This window comes from Rhinopithecus bieti, unplaced genomic scaffold (genome assembly GCF_001698545.2).
Source record: "Rhinopithecus bieti isolate Rb0 unplaced genomic scaffold, ASM169854v2 scaffold_5476, whole genome shotgun sequence".
Lineage (NCBI taxonomy): Eukaryota > Metazoa > Chordata > Mammalia > Primates > Cercopithecidae > Rhinopithecus > Rhinopithecus bieti.
In genome coordinates this window covers 3,075,055-3,099,132 of record NW_016805433.1, presented here as the reverse complement: position 1 = coordinate 3,099,132, position 24,078 = coordinate 3,075,055, and the positions used below count along the sequence as shown (strand labels likewise).

The 24,078-nt window shown below is 37.0% G+C and overlaps 2 protein-coding genes across 2 annotated transcripts in view; both read right to left on the bottom strand.

The window, feature by feature from the left end:
• Positions 1 to 1,816: 1,816 nt before the first annotated feature.
• On the bottom strand, positions 1,817 to 6,079 carry BBS10 (Bardet-Biedl syndrome 10). The gene is made up of 2 exons (XM_017872517.1): positions 5,468 to 6,079; positions 1,817 to 5,089 (listed from the first exon to the last, which is right to left on the bottom strand). The coding sequence occupies exons 1-2, from the start codon at positions 5,662 to 5,664 to the stop codon at positions 3,124 to 3,126; spliced, it is 2,163 nt and encodes a 720-aa protein (XP_017728006.1). The 5' UTR covers positions 5,665 to 6,079; the 3' UTR covers positions 1,817 to 3,123.
• A 4,523-nt stretch (positions 6,080 to 10,602) lies between these two features.
• Positions 10,603 to 24,078, bottom strand: part of OSBPL8 (oxysterol binding protein like 8) — a 209,750-nt gene continuing 196,274 nt past the window's right edge. The window contains 3 exon segments of the mRNA XM_017872516.1: positions 10,603 to 13,299; positions 13,897 to 13,999; positions 15,982 to 16,087. Coding sequence (XP_017728005.1) covers positions 13,167 to 13,299; positions 13,897 to 13,999; positions 15,982 to 16,087 — 342 coding nt within the window. The 3' untranslated portion in view covers positions 10,603 to 13,166.

Sequence of the window (24,078 nt, the reverse complement as noted above, 5' to 3'; positions counted from 1 at the left end):
TCTTTGCCCTGCCAAGTGAGGATGTTCTCATATTTCAAGAACTGGTGAAACAATCCTAAGCCAGGTGTAGCTAAGAGAATATTCCTTTTCTTTAGGTGTATATCTTTTATTGTCAAAGTTCTACTTATTTGTCAGGGTGTCTCTCACATAGTTTTTCTTCCACACTGATCTTGCATTTCCTTAGATCAGGGTCCTTATTACTTAATTACTATTTGGAGAGTATTCTCTATATGCTCGCACTAGATCTATTTTAAAATTTTATTTCATTTTTGTATAGGTAATATTCAATTGGTTCAAAAATCAAAATGACATTGAGAAATCTTCCTACCTCCTCCTGATTGGTAGGAGACACCCCCACCCCTCCAAATCATTGCCTCTCTTTGTGAATCCATCTAGCTTTCAGGCTGTTAGCAATCTTTTGCTATGACAAAGTGGCAATTAATAACTATATATACATACATATACATGGTTTGTAAGCTGTAGTTTTTGTTTTCTCTGCTAAGCTACGATGATGGGAAAGACATATTCTACTTCTTTTGGGAGGGGACGGGCAATTTCTGATAAAAGTTCAAGCTCAAACTGCATTCTTCTTCCCCTTCCCTTTTAGTCTGAAATGTGGATAACATGGCAATTCCTGTACAACATGATTAAATAGCATCCCCGGCTGAACCAGTTCAAGGATGTTCAAGTTTAACTATTTAGTGTCTATTGCTTTGAAAATAAAAATGGCTCATGCTGGCCCAAGGAGAAAAAATAAGAAGGTCTATAATGATTATTGAAGAAAATGTGTTTGTGGGAGGTGGATCGACATGTAACTTAATAATAAAAAGAAACGCAGCTGACAAGTTAATGCGTATTTGTCTTTTCCCTCCCATGGTGCAGCAGATTGTATTTTCCAAAGATAGCTGCTTCAATATATCCCATCCCACATGCTCTTATGATGTGACACTGACACTGTTCCCACTGAGTGGTGGGGCCTGCATTCGTCTCCCTTGAACCTCAGGTGATACTTATGACGGCTAAACAAAAGAATACAGCGGAAATTGTCCAGTTAAGCCCAGTCAACCCCCAGAATCACAAGTAAATAACATAATAATTCAAAAAACTAAGTTTTGGGATTATTCATTATGCAGCAGTACAAAATAGAAACATGATCTTGATTTTAACTTGTCTTTACATTTTCCTTGGTCTTGATTTTTAAATTTCATTCAGATTTTACTGTAATTTTGTCTGTTCCTTTTCTTGGGTGGGGGTGGTCTGTTCTTATTGCAGGTCATTTCACATCCTTTGTGGTAGAGGGTATAAGTATAATGTAATTACATTTTTAAAAGTGTTTTCCTATCTAACTCAGTGATGTAAACTCTCTAGTGTCATTCTGTAAATAAGGATAAATCCATGAAAGTTTTACCACTATTTCTGAGGGGTTTCTTTTAATGAAAAGAAAAAGGATTACTTTGTGTAGAGAAGTCCTTTGCCCATGAAAGTTTATAGAAATTATAATCCCATCTATGAGGACCAAATGACTAATTCATTCAACAAATAGGTCCTCAACAGGAATCTATTGTGTGTAAGATATTAGACCAAGTGCCAAACATACAAAGACTCAGTTTCACTTCACAACAGGGTTCCCCCGTTCCTGGACTAGTGACTATTTATACCTATTATATGCAAAGCACTGGGCATGCCTGGAGGTCATTAAATGCTTACAGTAATGGAGGAGTGTTTAACACAACCACAAAAAAAGGAAAGTGACCAAATGACCTGAAAACCAATTTAAAAAAAAAAGAAAAAAATTATGCAGCAATTTTAAAGTAAGTTCATTCACCCATGAATAAGCAAAAGAGCTAATTTATTCTCTCCATATTCACAGAAACAAAATAATGCATCATATAGCATAAATGTTTAAAAAACCAGAATTATATTTAATATAAAAGATCGTGATATTATAGTTTTAAAATACATTAGTCACCACTTTTCAACTGTAATGAAAGTTTTTTTCTTCAGTTTTCCTAAGTTCAATCCCAACCCAAGTAAGAATCTGTTGAATAAGTAAATTGGAAACATGTAATTGGAGGAATGAATTAAAGATAACACTGTTTTATTCAACAAGCACTTCTGAATACTTGGAGTAAATATAGCACTGTTTTGGCTATTACAGAGAACTGATAAAGGTAGAAGACACTGTCCTTGTCCATGACAAGATGCATAATGTTATTTACATTGATAAGCTTTTAAAATATGAACATTTGTAAATGAAATAAATTAGAAATAAAAATAAAAAATAAAACAAATAAACATTAGAAATAAAAACTGTCAAATTATTTGTTACTGTGGAACTCTGGCTATGCACCAAATACAAGAAAAACCAGTAAATACATGAAATATCCTTATAAGCTCTTGGGGTCAGGAGAAAATGATAGTATTAATTATATATCCTTTCTAGTATTAACCTTTTACTACAGAAATGAAAGAGTTCACAATGCATAGTTATATTTCAGATAACATATATTCAAAGGTATATCGAAGGTGAAAATCTATCCAAGGTGGCAATAAACCAATGACCACATAAAAGTAAAATTAATTTTATGCTTTTGAAAAAAAATTTGAGCCTTTTACTCACTGCTAATTTTATGCTTTTCAAAAAAATAATTTGAGCCTTTTATTCACTGCTTTACAAAGTATGAGTAGGGAAAATTAATGCAAGTAATGTATTCAATATTAAAAACAATTAGAATAAGCCTACCTGAATCAGAAATTAAATGATTCTATGAACTAAACACATAACAATGAAGGAGGGCTGGAGTGAAAAAGATACAGAAGAAAAAGGAGCTACAAAGAAACACCCTCCACTAGACACACAGGCTAACACAGAGCTGAGACACAGAGGCATAAAATAGGGAACAAACAGACCCACTTAGCCAAATCTTGGCTTCCCCTCTAGATTTGTTCCATAAAGTAATTTAATATTTGCATCTGGTCTGGTGACCTTAGTGCCTTTCTTCTAAAGACTTTTAAAGTTACGCTATTTTCCTAAGCAGACTGAACTGACTTTAGCATCGGTGGTCACATGCCTGCTTTACTTGGCTTGAGTTAGATGAAAAGTTTGGTTAAAAACTTCTGATGTTATAGTTCATCTTCTGAATCTTGATTGTGAACTTTCTGAGGGTGTCTCTTAACAGTGATTACCAAGTCAATGGTTAATATTTTTGTCAAACACTGAAGAACTGAAGTTAGTAGCTGGTATTTACCTGTTACTGATTCCAAACCTGTCTGACTGCTTACCAAGGGTTGATTGGTTTGCAGTGCATGGACAGCTCTTATATATATATGTGGAAAGCTGTACTTTCCTGTTTTAGATTTATAAAGGGCTCTGGGAATGCCTAAAAGTGCATTAGCTATTATCATACTAACCACGGTTTCTTCTGATTGATGGCATTTTTTGGCATAGTTGAGAAGATAGTAATGTAACAAGATCTCAAAATTACCACCTACTGGCAAAACACAACCAGCTGGCATAGATGAGGAAAGGTAACTCTGGGAAGTACCCATATTCTGTAACTTACAACTCACTGGTAACATGCTTCCCTTTCCAGTAATATTTGTGGCTTGTAAATTTTCATAAGAAATGTCTATTCTATTGTTTCCTCTTGTTGAATAAGCAGTGGAATTGTTTTTGAGTAATGGTTCATAATCATCAGTTAGCCTGTTTCTTTCCAAAGACAAACATTTCAGCGTTTCATCTGTTTGGAATGTATCTGTTGGGGTTGAATATGGAATATATGTTTCTAATTCTACATCTGAAATTACCAAATTAGAATGTACTTTTAAATATGTTTGAGTTTTTTCCAATTCATCTTTGTTCTCTACAACTGTGTCCTGATATGGCCTTTGTATTGAGCCCTTACCAGTATCTGGTGCTTGATAACTTTCTCCACTGTTCTTATAAATAAAAAGACTCGAAGTGCCATTTTGGTCACTGGTTTGTGTCATGTAATTTAGATCAAGGTCTTTAAATAATTGCCGAAGCATTTTAAATGCTCCATGTAAAGCATCCTCATGTTGTTCAATGAGACCCTGCACTGGTCCACAAAGAACTACACAGTGTGGTATAAATGTACACGTGCCAATCAAGCCAAGATGAACATACCTTTTGGATCTAAGGATAAGAGGTTTACAAAATTTCACCAAAGCAGTGTTAGATATTTCACACTGTGAAAAGGCCTGTGGTGGTACAAATGGAGAAGGATCAATGATTCTCCGGATAAGAGAAACTTCTTCTGATGATAAACACTCAACCACTGATATGCCATTCACCCCTGCATAATAAATAACTAAATCTGGTTGTTTCACACTAGATAGGAGCAATTTTACATTCTGACTACGTAGATGTTTCATTATTGCTTTTGTCTTTTCCATAATCCAAAATTGAGATGTTTGAAACTGTGCTTCTGAATTTAGAATAAACTCTGACCCAGAAGTGGAAAAAAGAGGCTGAATGGTTTCTGTTACTATCACCATTTGTATGTCACCATCTGCTGGGCAGTACACAGAAAAATCTTTCTGAAGCACAAGACCAGCTATGATCCTGGAATCTGAAACAGGAAGGCCAGTGACACCAACATTCAACTCTACAAAATAGTCATCCACTAACTCAAATACATCAATCCCACTTTTACAAGTCATACACTTGAAAAAGTAGTCACACATCAACTGTAAAATAAATTTGTGATTATTTCGTCCCACTCTTCCACAAAAGTATGCTTCTAAGAGCAACTCTAAAGAGCTCCTACACAATGTTCTTTCTTTAGCAGATGAAAAGATAGACAAAAAGTGTCTACTTAGGTACTGGTCCATAATACCGTCTAATATTTGTGTCTGAAAAGTTACGAGAGCCTGGGAAATAAATTTCCACTGACAACAATTTTTCCAATGCCTTCCATGGGTTTGAATGTTTCCATACATCAAAGGATCCTTTTCTCTGTCTGTGATTGCATGAAGTCCTCTAAGCAAATGGCAAAGAAAGATAATAAATGTTTTTGCACCATCTCCTGTTTTTTTGAGATGACTGGAAACACAGTCCACTATCATCCTGTACAAAAAAGAAAGAAAGCAACTCATTTTCAGAAGGCTGGTTTCCCACATCTTAAATTAAAACCATGTTTACACAGCCATAAGTATAAAATGAGAATATTGTTCCTTTGATACATCCTTAGTTTTTTCCTTTCTTGGAAAAAATTCTGCTCTATTCCCAGATTCTACGGTTGGGTGGAGTGGGGAGAAGTGGCTTGGGAGTTGATAAGATTTGGGGTAAAGGAGTGTTCCCTTGGGCAGGGCTCTAATTCCGAGCAGACAGCGGTTTCACCCGAGGTCAGTCTTTCCAAGTACGTATAGCCTCAGGATGGGACAAGAGGTCCACAGAGGCTGCCTGGTGTGCCCAGCTACGGGCTAGCGTGTGGGACGCGGGTACCTGGCTATGGGATGCTGTAAGTGTAGCGCCTCCAGGAGGCGGCCTCCATTCCGGCTGAGAAGCACCTCGCCAGTCGGCTTCGTACACAAAACCTGCCGTCCCTCGGGCCCCACGCAGCAGCTTACGATGGCTTCCAGCACCTCGGCCACCTGCAACGCCGCCTTCACAGACCCTGCGGCGGCCACAGAACTTAGCATCTGGGCCGCTTCCCCTTTTTAGCCAGCTTGCAGAACACCCAGGCCGACCAAAAAAAGGGGCGGGAACGGCCGGAAACGGAATAGGCGGGGAGAAAACCCGGAAGCCAGGTGCCGAAGCTGGGGTAACACGGCTTCTTGGTTGGGCGAGAGGGCTGCCCTTCTGTCCGCTTGGTGGAAAAGCCCTGCAGCTTTGCCAGGTGGGGTGAGCTGGCCCCTTGTCTGCGAAGACAGATAAAAAGACTAGGATTTCCAGCAGCTGTGCCAGGAGCGGCAACCCTAAGCCCTTCCCCGACTCCCTAGGTGAATTCATTTCCCTCCAGTGGCGTCCGCTGCCCCCAAATCCCTTAGTCTCCCGAGAAACTTGCTTCCGAAGTCAGCACGGTATTGGGGCCTGCGCGAAGGAGAGGGCACCCCGGTTGGAACTCAGCTGGCTTTCATCCCCTGCCAGAAGCTGCTTGTTCCGGGGCAAAACCTCTGCCTTGGATTCACGCATGTTCTGTCCACATTCTCCACGAATTGCTCTCCTTACCGTCACGGAAATAATTTGTAGACGCAGGACAGGTGAGGAGAGCCTAGCTACAGCCATGAATTGCAGGCTTTATGTCCGCTGCAGAGGCTTTACCACATTTCCTTGACCCAGGTATCACAATAAAACTCTAGACACCACAGAGATATTAAGCAGAAATGATGTGAAGATTCCATTTACTTATTTATTTTTTGAGATGGAGTCTCTCTCTGTCGCCCAGGCTGGAGTGCAGTGGCGCAGACTTGGCTGACTGCAACCTCCATCTCCCGGGTTCAAGCGATTCCCGTGCCTCAGCCTCCCAAGTAGCTGGGATTACAGGCATACGCCACTGTGCCCGGCCAATATTTGTATTTTTAGTAGAGATGGGGATGTCACCATGTTGACCAGGCTGGTTTCGAACTCCTGACCCGGATGATCCACCTGCCAGGGCCTTTCAGAGTGTTGGGATTACAGGCATGAGCCACCGCACCAGGCCAATGTGAAGATTTAAATCCACTAGTCACGTTGGTGATCAACAGTATGCTTTGAAACACATGGCCAAGGATTATTGTATATAATCCAAAGACAGAAAATACTGTCTCTTATCTTACAACTTTTTGTTTTGTTTTTTTAAAGAGACGCGGTCTCACTCTGCCACCCAGGCTGGAGTGCAGTGGCGCCATCATAGCTCACGGCAGCTCCGCATTCCTGAGCTCGTGATCCTCCTGTCTTAGCCTTCAAGTCGCTTTGTGCCTCACTACACCTGGTTATTTTCTTTTTTAATAGCGACAGGGTCTCCCTATGTTGCCCAGGCTGATCTTGAATTCCTGGCCTCAAGTGATCCTCCAGACTTGGCCTTCTAAAATTTTAGGATTACAGGCATGAGCCACCTTGCTTGGCCTAAAACACAGGCACTTGAGATTATGGGCTTTGGATTCAGACCTGGGTTTGCTCTGTCATTTCCTTACCTGTGGCATTCACCAAGTATCCTCTTTGACCTCTGCTTTTCTCATCTTTAAAAACAATGGGCCTGGTGTGGTGGCTCATGGCTGTAATTCCAGCACTTTGGGAGGCCCAGGCAGGCGATCACAGGAAGCCAAGAGTTCAAGACCAGCATGGCCAACATAGCGAAATCCCATCTCTATTAAAAATACAAAAATTAGCTGGGCATGGTAGTGCATGCTTGTAATCCCAGCTACTCTGGAGGCTGAGGCATAAGAATCGCTTGAAGTCGGGAAGGGAGGTTGCAGTGAGCAGAGATCGCACCACTGCTCTCGTCTGGGCGACAGAGCGAGACCTTGTCTCAAAACAAAACAATCCCTGCCAAAAAAACCAATGGAGATAATATATATAAAATAAAAATCTCAAAAGGTTTTGAGGTCTGGAGAATGTTCACTAAACACTTTGCATAGTGTCTGGCATAGTTAGCACTCAACATTCAAATATTTATATTACACCTGTTTCAGGAAAAGGGTCCCAATCCAGACCCCAAGAGAGGGTTCTTGGATCTCATGCAAGAATGAATTCAGGGCGAGTCCATAAAGTGAAAGCAAGTTTATTAAGAAGAGTAAAATAATGGTTACTCCACAGGCAGAGCAGCCCCAAGGGCTGCTGGTTGCCCATTTTTATGGTTATTTCTTGATGATATGCTAAACATGTTAGGGGTGGATTATTCACGCTTCCCCTTTTTAGACCATATAGCGTAACTTCCTGACATTGCCATGACATTTGTAAACTGTCATGGCGCTGATGGGAGTGTAGCAGTGAGGAAAACCAGAGGTCACTCTCGTGGCCATCTTGGTTTTGGTGGGTTTTAGCCAGCTTTACTGCAACCTGTTTTATCAGCAAGGTCTTTGTGACCTGTATCTTGTGCCAACCTCCTATCTCATCCTGTGACTTAGAATGCCTTAATCATCTGGGAATGCAGCCTAGTAGATCTTAGCCTCATTTTACCCAGCTCCTATTCAAGATGGAATTGCTCTGGTTCAGACACCCACCAAATTACTGTGGTAGGTCACCACTCTCCTGGTTTATTATTCCCACAAGTGATATTTTGTGAGATGCAGAAGATTCAACTAGCATAACAGCACAACATACATCATCTAGAGTAGAAACATGCCAGTATTAGCAAGAAAATGACCTTGTAGATATTTCACTGAGGTTGGACAATGAGGGGCCCGTTTTCCTTAATCCTTATTGCTATGAACAAGATAGGAGGAACCGGCAGGCCCTCCCATCTTTTTCTCCCCAATTAATCAAACCAAACCAAATGACAGCCAGAAGCAATTGGACCCTGAGCAGTGAGCAAGAATGGGAAGAAAGGAGGGTGGGGGAAAACCAGAGAGGAATGATGCCTCGGAACTCATCTGATGTTGACTTGGTATGGACTAATAGGTGAGGTGATCTGAGGCGGGGTGGGGGTGGGGGGGTGTAAAAAAAACCCTTTCATATGGATTTTGTGTATGTTTAATAGTAGGGTTTTTTTCTGGTGCTACTCATAACAAAGGGGTTACGTTACTCAATATAGATTCAAGCAGTGGATTATATTCCTGACATTTAGAAGTGAAGTGCTATTAGAGTTCTATTTAACTGTACCATGGAGCTAGAGATTCAAACTTGTGCTTTTACTCTTAAAGTAAGAGTGGGCTACCACTCTTACTCTGTAGCTTTTGGAGACATTCAACCTCTCTGAGCCTCAGCGTCTTCATGTATAAAATCTGGCTAACTTCCTCTTAAGGTTCTCATAGAGGATTCGAGAAGAATGAATATAAAGCACCAAGCAAAGCATACTTCAGGGATTCCCACTGTTGAATACCTTTCAAGTCCTTTGCCATCCTTTGCAGCTATCCCTATCCCCCTAAAAGGGGGGATTAAAACAAATTAGCATGAATTTAGTCACCATATTGTATTAAAAGTCACTTGATCACCATTTGCTCTTTTAAAATTTTATTTAGAAGCCTACTTGTAGAAGTTAGCCATAATTTTACAGATTCATTAGAAAAATCAATTCTTTTCTCTCTGCACAGTTATAATAGGCTTAGGAAAGAATAGTTACGAAAATGTACATTACACGAACACGTGCCTATAACCTATCTGTACGTTGTACTGTGCACCTTAAGGAAAAGATTTGACAGGTCTGTACTTCACTGCAGGTAACATATTTATTCTATCACACAAACTGAGCCAGTGGGTAGTGCTTGTATTTTATAAAGCCAGTTAAACAGATATTTAAACTCAGAGTGTATAATTTAGGCATGCTAAAGTGAAAAAATTTAAACTGAAGTTCTGTGGCTCGTCATGAAATGTTTCATGACATTTTTCTTTAAATGAAAAATTTTGATATTGGTAAAACAATAACTTTACATAAATGCAAACGATGAAATTTTCTAATTTTAGAAGAATATTCACATCATTTGTGTCATGGGGGGGGGGGGGGGGGGGGGGTTTTCGTGTGGGCTCTTGTACATATGATTAATCATATTAATAGACACTGGTCCTAATACAATTTTAACAGTCCCATCTTCAATAAAAACTGTAATAAAAGTAAACAGTATGTAAAGAGTAACAAAAGTAATTAATTATAAACCACAACAGGTAGAAATAAAATGAAACAAATTACATAATGGCAGGTATACATTTTAAAGAATCTAGTTTCGCACTTAGTCAAATAAGTAGAACTGAAATGTTAAATCTTACCGTTTCCTGTGGATTTCCCCACTCGTTCAATTGGAAATTTGATATAAATCTAATATTTTATTTCTGTACATTTATATGAGTTCAATATAATCTGCGTCTCTGTATGGCTTATCATAATGCCATCATGCACTGTATGTCAAACAGACCTCATGCTTACTAGAATGCTAAACACTGGAAAAATGGACTTTTATACGTTTGTTTTCTTTTAAACTTTGACAGATATTCTTCAAAAGTTAAAACTGCCTTCCACAAAATTTTGTGTGTATATGGCACAAGTTGACAGCCAAAAAGTGTGAAATCCATCGAAAAGGCACTGTTAACAATACTCAGAATAATCTGACAAGTCTACATCAACGTCTGAGTAAAGAATAGGTAAATAGACAAACCCTTATAAAAGATAGCATTATTGTTTAAATATAGCTATATAAAAAGAAATAAAGTGACACACAGAAATGACCCTTTTATGACAATTAAGCTTATAAACACCTTGAATCATATTATAGTTCTGTAACACAAAAAAATGACAAAAATATTTTCTTAAAGGCACAAAAGCATGAATATTAAATGAGAGTTGTATTTTACAAGGCCAACTTTTCAATGGAATGCAGTTACCAACTGAGCTGTGACAAAGAGTACACTGTACCTTTATAACTGATATAAAACAAAAAAGTACTAACATGAAATATAAGTAAAATATCTATTGCTGTAACTTAACATTTCACATGCTCTATTTATTGTTTTTTTTTTTACATGTCCTGGGCCAGCTACGTCTTACTAAATGGTGGATGATGGCATAGTACATTTAACAGCTAAAAAGTAAATGCACATGTGAATAATTATTACTCAATTAAATTTTCATGTAGGAAAATAACATTTGGATAAATGATAAAAACTGGTCATAAGGTCATAAATCCTAGAAACCCTCATGAGGCTCTCAGACAACTGGGAACCGTAAATCACATTATGAATCCATGTGTGAAGGAAGATTAATTTCAGGCAAATAACATTCAAAGTCAATTACATATATGGCTACAAAGTTAGTAATTATGTGTTTTAAAGATTCATATAACTAAGTCTAGTACAAGCACTGATCTAAAATTAAGCCACCAATTCCTGAGTTTTGTGTTCAGTTCATAGAAAGAAACACATACAACTAAAAGCATAAGAGGACTATTAGATTAGATGCATGCTTTTAGTGTATAAGGAACAGTCATGAATAACCCTGCTCTTTCTTAAGAAATAGTTTTTGACTCTTTGGGTAAGAACCCGTAACATTTGCTCTAAAAGAAATTTTAAAATAAAGAACATAACTACCTATTTAGTCTTAGAAGATACACATACAAATAAAATATTATTTGGACCAAATGAAAACAACATACACGTGGATAAGACCAAAGTCCTAAGAGGTGGGTCACCAATAAAAAAAATGTTAACAAGGTTTAATGATGAAATGATTTTTGTGATAAGCCAATCAAGTTGTAGGTAATTAACTAAACCATAAAAAAGATGAAACTGTACAATATTTATAGAATATCATATATCAACGAATAGGCAGAGTGTAACAGAATGTGAATACAAAAATTATATTGACAAATACAAAATATAACCAAAAATCCATTTGTTCTAATGTCATGAAAACACTGGGTATATTTATGCTTTTATCAATTTAAAACATCCTGTCACATGTACATATGGAATACAGCATTATTTTGCCAACAAAACATGGGAAATGGTTCTTCATAGAAACCTAAGGATACTTGAGATAGCTATATTGATTAGGGAAAAAAGCAGGCTCTTTTTATCATTTTGATTTTCATAATTTACCAATCAACCCTTGTATTTATCATGGCATAAATGATTGTAATTTTACCATTTCACAGCCTCCTCCTACTGAAAGGCAAATGTGGTGGGGGGGATTATTCTCTCTGACCTTCATTTTCATTAAAAAACATTTCAAAATCTATACTTTCAGGATTCTAAGACATATTTTAGAACAACATATTCCTAAACCTAACTACCTTGGCAAAAATTGCTTTCGAGGAATATACGTATTTCTGTAAAAACACAAAGTCAAAATATTAAACTGAAGAAACAAACAAAAAAACTTAGTTTGCCTTAGCCTGAACAATAGGAATCTTAAAGAATTGTGGTTTTGCCACAGAAAGAAGCTACTAAGAAGAGGGAGGATAATAAAAAATTAAGCTTCAGAACTTGATACTCTTCGTAAATACTCAACTTATTGCACGTTTTACAAAAACCAATTTTAATGTACACATAAAGGCCACCACACAGTGTCTTTTCTTATTGCCTTTCTCTTTTTGGTTTTTGAAGTAAAATACTGGTAATAATTTTTTGTATCCTGCTTATTCACTGAACATATTAGAGTCTAAAGCTAAAATAAGTTTTCATAATGAAAAAACATGAATTATCAGCACTTCAAATGCCCTACAAACATCTCTAGAATTTGGCCTATGTTATGAACCAGCTGACTTAAGAAAAACAAAAATAAGAAAAAAAGGACAGCAATCAATTTTGACCACATTTTTTTCAGCAAGTGCTTCAGGTGGTATTATAATCAATCTAAGTAGTTGCACACCAGTGTTTTTATACTGATGTAAACAAAAGTATATATATTTACCTGGATCTATAAATATTAAATTCTAGGGGTTAAAAAAAATCTTATGTAAACTTTTAAAAAAGCAATTTGCCATTTATCTCTCTCAGTGTATTCATTTTGACTATTCATACTTTTTCTTTCCTTCTAAGAAGACAACTGAGCTGAGTGCTTTGCAAATGATTTTAACAGTAGTGTATTGAATTAATTATGTCTATTTTTCCATCATTTCTCAATCTGTAATTCCTTACTGATAAAAGTTTTGTGCCTGTTTTATGAAGAAAATAGATTACATATATTTATGAGATTGATAGCATTTTTTGTTATGAACAATGTTAACATTATATCTTAGAACATACTATAGAATACAAAGACTACTGTCAGGTAAGAGTACATAAGAGACAATTGTGTATACATGTGGGTTTATTATACTCACATGTAGACACATTCTCACAAAAGCTAGAAATGTCCTGGCACTTAACACATAGCTCACTTTAATAATCAAATAGGATAGCTCTTGTTTCAGTGTGAAGATAAAAGATACGAAAAGTCAATACCTCTACATTTATCTCCTAGGTTTTTTGTTTTCGGAATATTGTGATTTTTAATAAAGACCAAACCAACTTGAACACTGGTCCCAGGCCAAATCAGATCTTTCTAGTTCACTGATTCAATGGCAGAGAACTTCTACTTGAACATGAAGTTTATTATGACTTGAAGCAATATCAGGAGGAAAATGATGAAGTAGTCTTTTTGTTGCAGAAAATAATCTGTGGCAGGTGTGCTTGAAACTAAATGATTTCGAAGAGCCATAATATTTCTACAAAAATAAGCAACAACAAATTTTATAATGATTTGCCAGAAATGTTGGCATAGAGCCCACAATTTGATATTATACAGTCACAGAGCATTTAATGTTAATAATTTTTAGTTGCTGGGTAATGGGGTGGTATGTAGGGGCTGGGGGAGGGGTCTGAGACTGCAAAGAGGAATACTTAAGGGCTCAGAGAGTGAATATTTACCCACTGTTATGGATGCATTTCAATATTTCAACTGATGCATTCCAATGAAATAATAGCCATGCACAGAAGGGACTATAGAGGCCTTTGTTAACTGACTTTCTCAGAAACAACCCCACCTCCACAGGCAACCCAGCTACATTCCTAGCATGCTACAGGAGTAAATAAAGTGATTCCAATTCTACCCTCACAGAGAAAAAACAACCTCTTCTCCCTTCCCAAGTATTTTAGTGATGGAGGAATTTCGTTAAGTGTCAAACATCAGGTGATAGACACTAACATTCTATTTTAGCTTAGCTACATGTTATAAAAATATGAAGTTTGCATATGATTTCCCACATAACAGGATTCTTAACTACTCCTTGGTCTCAAAGGAATAGTCACTGTTAGTATATTACCTTTTAATTTCTTCCTGTGTTTGTTTTATAGATTCGATGGAACTCTGAATGTCTCCCAGTTCTATTCCTTTCTTTCTTCTTGTACTTGGTTTTACTGATTGAGCTAAAAAGACATTTAGAATGAAGTTGAAACTATAATCTACAGTTCAATTTAATGTTTCTCATGTAATAAAATTTTCCTGGGCATTTGTTTTGTAGCCTAGAGATTAGCATAGTAATATGAATACTCTGCACTTTTGAAGTTTCAAACACATCATTGCAACACTAGAACACTACAAATATATTTAAATGACTACACATCAGTTGAATTTTGGATGGCACCAGTTTTATTTTTTAACTAATTAAAACAGAAATAATTCATTAGAAAATATATATTAACTTGAAGAAGGTATTACTCTTTTCTGTTCCTTGCCCATTTGCCTACCTCTGAAGAAGTCAGCTTCTTGAGCCCTTTTTTCAATATTTTATTGTTAGTGTTTAGTTACCCAAACTTTAAATCCCTTTCGACACTTCTGCAAATTTTTACTGCCAATCAGCAAGCTGTATACGTTTTTCCAAATTCCCTCTCAAATGCATTCCTTCCTTTCCATTTTGTTCAGATCCTACTTAACCTCTCTACAAGTCTCAGCTTTCTCACTTTAAAAATAGGGATAATAATACCAGACTTCACAGGGTTGTTATAAGGTGTATTTAACATACAGTCTGGCACATATTAATTACTCAGTAAATGTCTGATGATACGTTATAGTAATATAGTAAAGTGGATGACAGAGTGAATTAAGGAGCCAAAAAATCTGCATATATAACATACATATACCTACTTATGGGGTATGTGACCTTAGGCAGGTTAACTTGTGTCTCAGTTTCTTTTCTCGTAAAATGGGAATAACAATAATACAACCAATACTCTCTTCTAACACACTGGGATGCCATGTGACTCCTGCTTTTAAACCCTTATTTGTTTCATTCCTCTAACTACTCTAGTATGTTACCTCACCCCACTCCCCAAGCCTAGACTGCTACAATCCATTAGAAATCCTAATAATTCATCAGAATTCTAAGAACTTTCCCTCGAATTGAATTCAGCTCCCTCTCCTTTAAACTGGTTATCGCTTGCCATCTAATTTCTTAGTAATCTACCATTTATTCACCTCTAGTGTTATCTTTATAGGTTAAAATGGGCTCCATAGTTCAGTGTAAACTCAGTAGAGATTATGGCTTAAAGTTTTTTTTCTTTTTTTTTTTGTCATAATGTCACAAACATCACTTTAATCCTTTCATGATTATATCTCAATGTAGCTCAAGATAGTTTACACATTATCTGACTCGAATAAGAATGGAGTACAATTTAATCTAGCAGTTCCTAAGTTTTGTATTTTTATTGTCTGTCACTTCCCAACACTACAGTAATATATTCTGGAAATGAAAAACATTTTTGAAGCATGGAAGTGAGCTCAGAGCTCAAAAAATGCTTCTGAATTCAATCTAGGGAACCATCAACAATTTTTCAGAGGTTAACAAGGCATAAGAGGTAGCTATTACCTAGAGTATGTTCTTTTTTTTTTTTTTTTTTTGAGACAGGGTCTCACTTTGTCACCCAGGCTGGAGTGCAGTAGTGCGATCTCGGCTCAGTGCATCTTCTCCCTCCCGGGTTCAAGCAATTCTCATGCCTCACGCTCCCAAGTAGCTGGGATTACAGGTGTGCACCACCGCACCTGGCTAATTTTTTCCTATTTTTAGTAGAGATGGGGTTTCGCCATGTGGGCCAGGTTGTTCTTGAACTCTTGGCCTCAAGTGATCTGCCCACCTTGGCCTCCCAAAGTACTGTGATTACAGGCGTGAGCCACCACGCCCGGCCTAGAGTGTGGTTTTTATTTAGATGTCTCCCCTTTTTCATTTTCTGTTTCTTTACCTTGCGTCCTTGTCTCACAACTTATCTATGATCTAGAATCGCTTTTGTACCTCAATCCTGCCCCAACCAAATCATATAACTTCTTGAGTTAATATGAAAAACCACATTCATATCAAATTGTGTAGTAATTAAAAAAAATTAGACTCTCATTAGTCTGCAATAAATATTTTTACCTTCACTTCCAGAGGAGTCTTGGATGTCAGGTTCTGGGGAGGAATAGCCTTTTGCTACTTTCTTCTGTTGCCTGGTTGGCTTATGTTTCATTTTGGGGACATTAACCTAAAGAAAAAAATAACTATTTTGTGAATTTGCACTGTATTTTGGACTGAAGACCAATTGTGTACAACTGTCAAAATTATCTGCACATAGGCATGATATTCAGAAAAAAAAAGACAACAATGAAATAGTCTAATTCAAATTTAACAAATGTGATGCGCTTATGCAATCAAATGATCTTATTTTAATAGGAAGTAATTTGGCACAAATGTCAAAAAGTAAAATACACAATGAAGAGTATACCCAGTCTCTCACACTAAAGAGGTACCCATCACTATCAGTTTATATCCAGGGATATTTTTATGTATACATAAACAAATACGAATATAGATCCCCCTACCTCTGACTGCACCAGCTAGTATCTCTAGTAGAATGTTAAGTAATAGTGTGTATAAATTGTATTTATCTTGTTCCCGATGTTAGAAACATTCCCACTGAACGATGCTGGGTTTCCAGTAAAACTGTTGATTTACTTTTAATCACATCTGGGTAGTACAGAAAGTATCTTATAATAATGAAAATGATACTATTATTTTGTAGAGCATTATTTAAACTTATTGAAAGCATTTAAATGGATGCACAAGATTCAAAAGTATATGAAACCATCAACTATGACTAAATTTTCCTTAGAATAATAAACTTTGGACTCTATCCTATTAATAGATTTGTAATTTTGGTGTTCAGTATTAAACTTAAAAACCTAAATGCAAGATTAGAAACTAGAATCAGAAAGACAAGATGTATTAGTCCGTTTTTATGCTGCTGATAAAGACATTCCTGAGACTGGAACGAAAAGGAAGTTTAATTTGACTTATAGTTCCACATGTCTGCGGAGGTCGCAAAATCATGGCAGACGGCAAAAGGCACTTCTTACATGGTGGCGGCAAGACAGAATGAGGAAGATGCAAAACTAGAAACCTCTGATAAAACCATCAGATCCCGTGAGACTTATTCACTACCACAAGAACAATATAATATGGGGAAACAGCCCCATGATTCAAATGATCTCCCACCAAGTCCTTCCCACAACACGTGGGAATTATGGGAGTACAATTCAAGATGAGACTTGGGTGGGGACACAGAGCCCAAATCATATCATTCTACCCCTAGCCCCTCCAAATCTCATGTCCTCACATTTCAAAACCAATCATGCCTTCCCAACAGTCCCCCAAAGTCTTAATTCATTTCAGGTTCTTAGAGACCTACAAAGAGACTTAGACTCTCACACAATAATAGTGGGAGACTTTAACACTCCACTGTAAATACTAGATCAATGAGACAGAAAATTAACAAGGATATTTCGGACTTGAACTCAGCCCTGGATCAAGCAGCCCTAATAGATATCTACATAACTCCACCCCAAATCAACAGAATACGCATTCTTCTCAGCACCACATCACACATATACTAAAACTGACCATATAATTGGAAGTAAAACACTCCTCAGCAAATGCAAAAAAACGGAAATCATAACAAAAAGTCTCTCAGACCACAGTGCAATCAAATTAGAACTCAGGATTAAGAAACTCACTGAAAACCACACAACCACCTGGAAAATGAATAACCTGCTCTTGAATGACTACTGGGTAAATAACGAAATTAAGGCAGAAATAAATAAGTTCTTTGAAACCAATGAGAACAAAGACACAACGTACCAGAATCTCTGGGACACAGCTAAAGCAGTGTTTAGAGGGAAATTTATAGCACTAAATGCCCACAGGAGAAAGTGGGAAAGATCTGAAATCAACACCCTAACATCACAATAAAAAGAACTAGAGAAGCAAGAGCAAACAAATTAAAAAGCTAGCAGAAGACAAGCAATAACTAAGATCAGAGCAGAACTGAAGGAGATACAGACATGAAAAACCCTTCAAAAAAATCAGTGAATCCAGGAGCTGGTTTTTTGAAAAGATTAACAAAACAGACCACTAACCAGACTAATAAAGAAAGAAGAAAAGAGAAGAATCAAATAGACACAATAAAAAATGATAAAAGGGAGGTCACCACTAATTCCACAGAAATACAAACCACCATCAGAGGATACTATAAACACCTCTACGCAAATAAACTAGAAAATCTAGAAGAAAGAATAAATTCCCGGACACATCCACCCTCCCAAGACTAAACCAGGAAGAAGTCGAATCCCTCAACAGACCACTAACAAGTTCTGAAATTGAGGCAGCAATTAATAGCCTACCAAACAAAAAAAAGCCCAGGACCAGATGGATTCACAGCTGAATTCTACCAGAGGTACAAAGAGGAGCTGGTACCATTTCTTCTGAAACTATTCCAAACAAAAGGAAAAGAAGGACTCCTCCCTAACTCATTTTATAAGGCCAGCATCATCCTGATGCCAAAACCTGGCAGACACAACAAAAAAACTTTCAGGACAATATCCCTGATGAATATCGATGTAAAAATCCTCAATGAAATACTGGCAAACCGAATCCAGCAGCACATCAAAAAGCTGATCCACCAAGATCAAGTCGCTTTCATCCTTGGGATGCAAGGCTGATTCAATATATGCAAATCAATAAACTTAATCCATCACATAAACAGAACCAAGGACAAAAACCATGATTATCTCAATAGATGCTGAAAAGGCCTTTAATAAAATTCAACACCCCTTCATGCTAAAAACTCTCAATAAACTAGGTATCGATGGAACGTATCTCAAAATAATAAGAGCTATTTATGACAAATGCACAGTCAATATCATACTGAGTGGGCAAAAGCTGGAAGCATTCTCTTTGAAAACCGGCACAAGACAAGGATGCCCTCTCTCACCACTCCTATTCAACGTAGTACAGGAAGTTCTGGCCAGGGCAATCAAGCAAGAGAAAGAAATAAAGGGTATTCAGTTAGGAAAAGAAGAAGTCAAATTGTCCCTGTTTGCAGATGACATGATTGTATATTTAGAAAACACCATTGTCTCAGCCCAAAATCTGCTTAAGCTGATAAGCAACTTCAGCAAAGTCTTAGGATACAAAAAAAATCAATGTGCAAAAATCACAAGCATTCTTACACACCAATAACAGAGAGCCAAATCATGAGTGAACTCCCATTCACAATTGCTACAAAGAATAAAATACCTGGGAATACAACTTACAAGGGATGTGAAGGACCTGTTCAAGGATAACTACAAACCACTGCTCAATGAAATAAAAGAGGACACAAACAAATGGAAGAACATTCCATGCTCATGGATAGGAAGAATCAATATCGTGAAAATGGCCATACTGCCCTAAGTAATTTATAGATTCAGTGCTATACCCATCAACCTACCACTGACTTCCTTCACAGAATTAGAAAAAACTACTTTAAATTTCACATGGAACCAAAAAAAAGCCCATATAGCCAAGACAATCCTAAGCAAAAAGAACAAAGCTGGAGGCATCACGCTACCTGACTTCAAACTGTACTACAAGGCTACAGTAACCAAAACAGATATATAGACCGAAGGAACAGAACAGAGGTCTCAGAAATAATGCCACACATCTACAACCATCTGATCTTGGACAAACCTGACACAAACAAAACAATGGGGAAAGGGTTCCCTATTTAATAAATGGTGCTGGGAAAACTGGCTAGCCTTATGCAGAAAACTGAAACTGGTCTCCTTCCTTACACCTTATACAAAAATTAACTCGAGGGATTAAAGACTTAAACATAAGACCTAAAACCATAAAAACCCTAGAAGAAAACCTAGGAAATGCCATTCAGTACACAGGCATGGGCAAAGACTTCATGACTAAAACACCAAAAGCAATGGCAACAAAAGCCAAAATTGACAAATGGGATCTAATTAAACTAAAGAGCTTCTGCACAGCAAAAGAGTCTATCATCAGAGTGAACAGGCAACCTACAGAATGGGAGAAACTTTTTGCCATCTATCCATCTGACAAAGGCTAATATCCAGAATCTACAAGGAACTTAAACAAATTTATGAGGAAAAAAAAAAAAAAAAAAAAACACACACACACACACACCATGGAAAAGTGAGCAAAGGATATGAACAGACACTTCTCAAAAGAAGACATTTTTGCAGCAAACATACTAAAAAAATCTCATCATCACTGGTCATTAGAGAAATGCAAATCAAAACCACAATGAGATACCATCTCATGCCAGTTAGAATGGCAATTATTAAAAAGTCAGGAAACAAGAGATGCTGGAGAGCAGGTGGAGAAATAGGAACGCTTGTACACTGCTGGTGGGAGTGTAAATGAGTTCAACCATTGTGGAAGACTGTGGCGATTCCTCAAGGATCTAGAACTAGAAATACCATTTGACCTAGCAATCCCATTACTGGGTATATACCAAACGATTATAAATCATGCTACTATAAAGACACATGCACATGTATGTTTATTGTGGCACTATTCACAATAGCAAAGACTTGGAACCAACCCAAATGCCCATCAGTGATAGACTGGATAAAGAAAATCTGGCATATACACACCATGGCATACTATGCAGCCATAAAAAAGGATGAGTTAATGTCCTTCACAGGGACATGGATGAAGCTGGAAACCATCATTCTCAGCAAACTAACACAGGAACAGAAAACCAAACACCGCATGTTCTTACTCATAAGTGGGAGCTGAACAATGAGAACACATGGGCACAGGGCGGGGAACATCATACACCGGGACCTATTGGTGGGTGGGGGGCTAGGGGAGGGATAGCATTAAGAGAAATACCTAACATAGATGACGGGTTGATGGGTGTAGCAAACTACCATAGCATGTGTATACCTATGTAACAAAACTGCACATTCTGTGCTTGTATCCCAGAACTTAAAGTATAATTGAAATAAATTAATTAATTGACCATGGATGTCTGGCTTGACATTTTGACACTCAATTCTATTCCATTGGTCAATATGCCTGCTCTTACATAAGTACCACATTCCTTCGATTACTGTAGCTTTATAGTAAGTTTTGAAATCGAAAAGTGAGAGTTCTCTTTATACTTCTTTTTCAAAATTGTTTTGGCTATTTGTGGTCCCTTGCAATTCTATGTGAATTTGAGGATCTGCTTTCCCATTCTTGCAAAAAAAGGTAACATTGACAGGGATTGTGGCGAATCGGTGGGTTGCTTTGAGTAGTACTGTTATATTCTTACTTTTTTGAGACAGGGTCTCACTGTCACCCAGGCTGGAGTATAGTAGTGCCGTCACGACACTGCAGCCTTGACCTCTCTGGGCTCAGGTGATCCTCTCACCTCAGCCTCCCACGTAGCTGAGACTACAGGCATGTGCCACCATGCCCAGCTAATTTTTCTATTTTTTGTAGAGACAGAGTTTTGCCATGTTGTCCAGTCTGGTCTCAAACTCCTGGGCTCAAGCAATTCCTCTGCCTCAGCCTCCCAAAGTGCTGAGGTTACAGGCATGAGCCACTGTGCCTGGCCAAAATCTTAACAATATTAACCTTTTCTACCTGAGAATATGAGGTGTCTTTCCCTTTATTTAGACGTCCTTTCATTTCTTTAGCAATGTTTTATAGTTCTCACTGTAGAAGTCTTTCAGTTCCTTGGTTAAATTTGTTCTTTTAGATGCTATTATTGAATTGCTTTCTTAATTTCAAGAGTGTTTATTGTTAGAAACATAACTGATTTTTGTGTGTTGATCTTATTCCCAACAATTTTTCTTAAGTTCATTAGCTCTAGTAGCTTTCTATGGATTCTTTAGGATTTTCTATATATAGGATAATGTCACCTGTTAGAGATAGTTTTACTTCTTTGTTTCCAATTTTGATGACTTCTCTTTTTTTTCTTGCTCTAGCTAGAACTTCCAGTACAGTGGTAAATAGGAATGGTGAAAGTGGGAATGTTTGTCTTGTTTCTGATGTTACGGGGAAGGCTTTCAACCTGTCACCACTGAGTCTACTATTTGTGGGTTTTTCATACATGCCCTTAATCATGTTGAGGAAGTCTCTTCTCTTCCTAGTTTTATGAGGTCTTTCTTTTGATTATGAAAGGGTGATGGATTTTGTCAAATGCTTTTTCTATGTCAATTGAGATCAATTGAGATGACCAGGTGATTTCCCCCCTTCTTAATGTGGTATATTACATTGATTTTCTTACGTGGAACCAACCTTGCATTTCTGGAATAAATTCCACTTGGTTATGGTGTGTAATCTTTCTAATATGCTACTGAATTTTGTTTGCTAGTATTTTGTTAAGGATGTATGAATCTTACTTATAAAGGTTATTGTTTGTGATTTTATTTTCTTGTGATGTCTTTATCTGGCTTTGACATTAGGGTAATGTTAGCCTCAGAGAATAAGTCAGGAAATGTTCCCATCTGTTCTATTTTTTAGAGTTTGAGAAGAATTTGTGCTTATTCTTTAAAGTTTTGTAGAATTCACCAGTGCAGCCATCTGATCTTGAATTTTCTTTGGAGGTTTTGGTTACTGATTCCATCTCTTTATTGATACAGCTCTATTGAGATTTTGTTTCTTTTTGAGTCAGTTTATGTAATTTGTGAGTTTCTAGGGATTTGCTGGCATACAATTATTCATAGTGTTCTCTCATAATCCCTTCTATTTCTTTATGATTGGTAGTAACATCGCCACTTTAATTGCTGATTTTAGTCATTTGTTGTCTTCTTTCTTGCTTCCTCAGCCTAGCTGATGGTTTATTGATTTTGTTTATTTTTATCAAAGAGCAACTTTTGGTTTGGTTTCACAAATTCTATTTTTTTCCTACTCTCTATTCTGTTTATCTGTACTCTAATCTTCATTATTTTCTTCTTCTGCTAGCTTTGGGTTTAGTTTTTTCTTCTTTTTCCAGTTTCTCATGGTATGAAGTAAGGTTATTGATTTGAGATCTCTTTTAATGTAGATGTTCACAGATATATATTTTCCTTACCTTTGCTGCATCTCATAAGTTTTGTTATACTGTATTTTTGTTTTCACTTGTCTAAGTATTACTTAATTTCCCTTGTGTTTTTCTTTGACCCATTGAGTTTTTTTTTGTTTGTTTGTTTTGTTTGTTTCTGAGACAGAGTCTCACTCTGTTGCCCAGGCTGGAGTGCAATGGTGTGATCTCGGCTCACTACAACCTCCATCTCCCAGGTTTACATGATTCTCCTGCCTCAACCACCTGAGTAGGTGGGATTTACTGAGACATGTTATATGGTGTAACATATGGTCTATCCTGAAAAATGTTCCATGTATACTTGAGAAGAATGTGCATTCTTCCATGGTTGGGTGGATTGTTCTGTGTGTCTGCTAGGTCAAGTTGGTTTACAGTGTGGTTCAAGTTATCCATTTCCTCCTTATTGATCTTCTGTCTAGAGGTTCTACTCATTGCTAAAAGTAATTTACTGAATTTTCCATCTATTGTTATAGAGCTGTTTCTATCTTCCAATTCTGTCAGTTTGCTTTGTATATTTTGGGGCTCTGTTGATTGGTGTGTATATATGTATATATGAATTGACCCTTTTATCAATACGCCATGTTCCTTTTTGTCTCTTGTAACAAGTTTTGACTTAAAGTCTATTTAGTCTGACATTAGTATAAACACCTGTTTTCCTTTGGTTACTATTGGCCACCTCAGTTTTCCTTTAGTTGCTATTTGCACATAATATTATTTTCCAACCTTTCATTTTACTGTATTTCTGTCTATGGATCTAAAGTGAATCTCTTGTACACAGCATATAGTTGGGTTATGTTTATTTTAATCAATTTTTACAATTTGTCTTTTGCTCAGAGAGTTTAATCTATTTGCATTTTAAAGTGACTATGGATAAGAACTTCTGATTTTGCTACTTTCTATATGTCATATACGTTTTGTTTCTTATTTACTCCATTACTGCCTGCTTTTGTGTTTGCTTCTTGTAGTAAACTGTTTCGATTCCCTTCTCATTTTCTTTTGTGTGTATTTTTTAAGGTATTTTATTTGTGGTTACTATGGGCATGACATTTACACCTACCTCTACAACAATCTAGTTTGAGTCGATACCAACTTAACTTCAGTAGTACACAAAA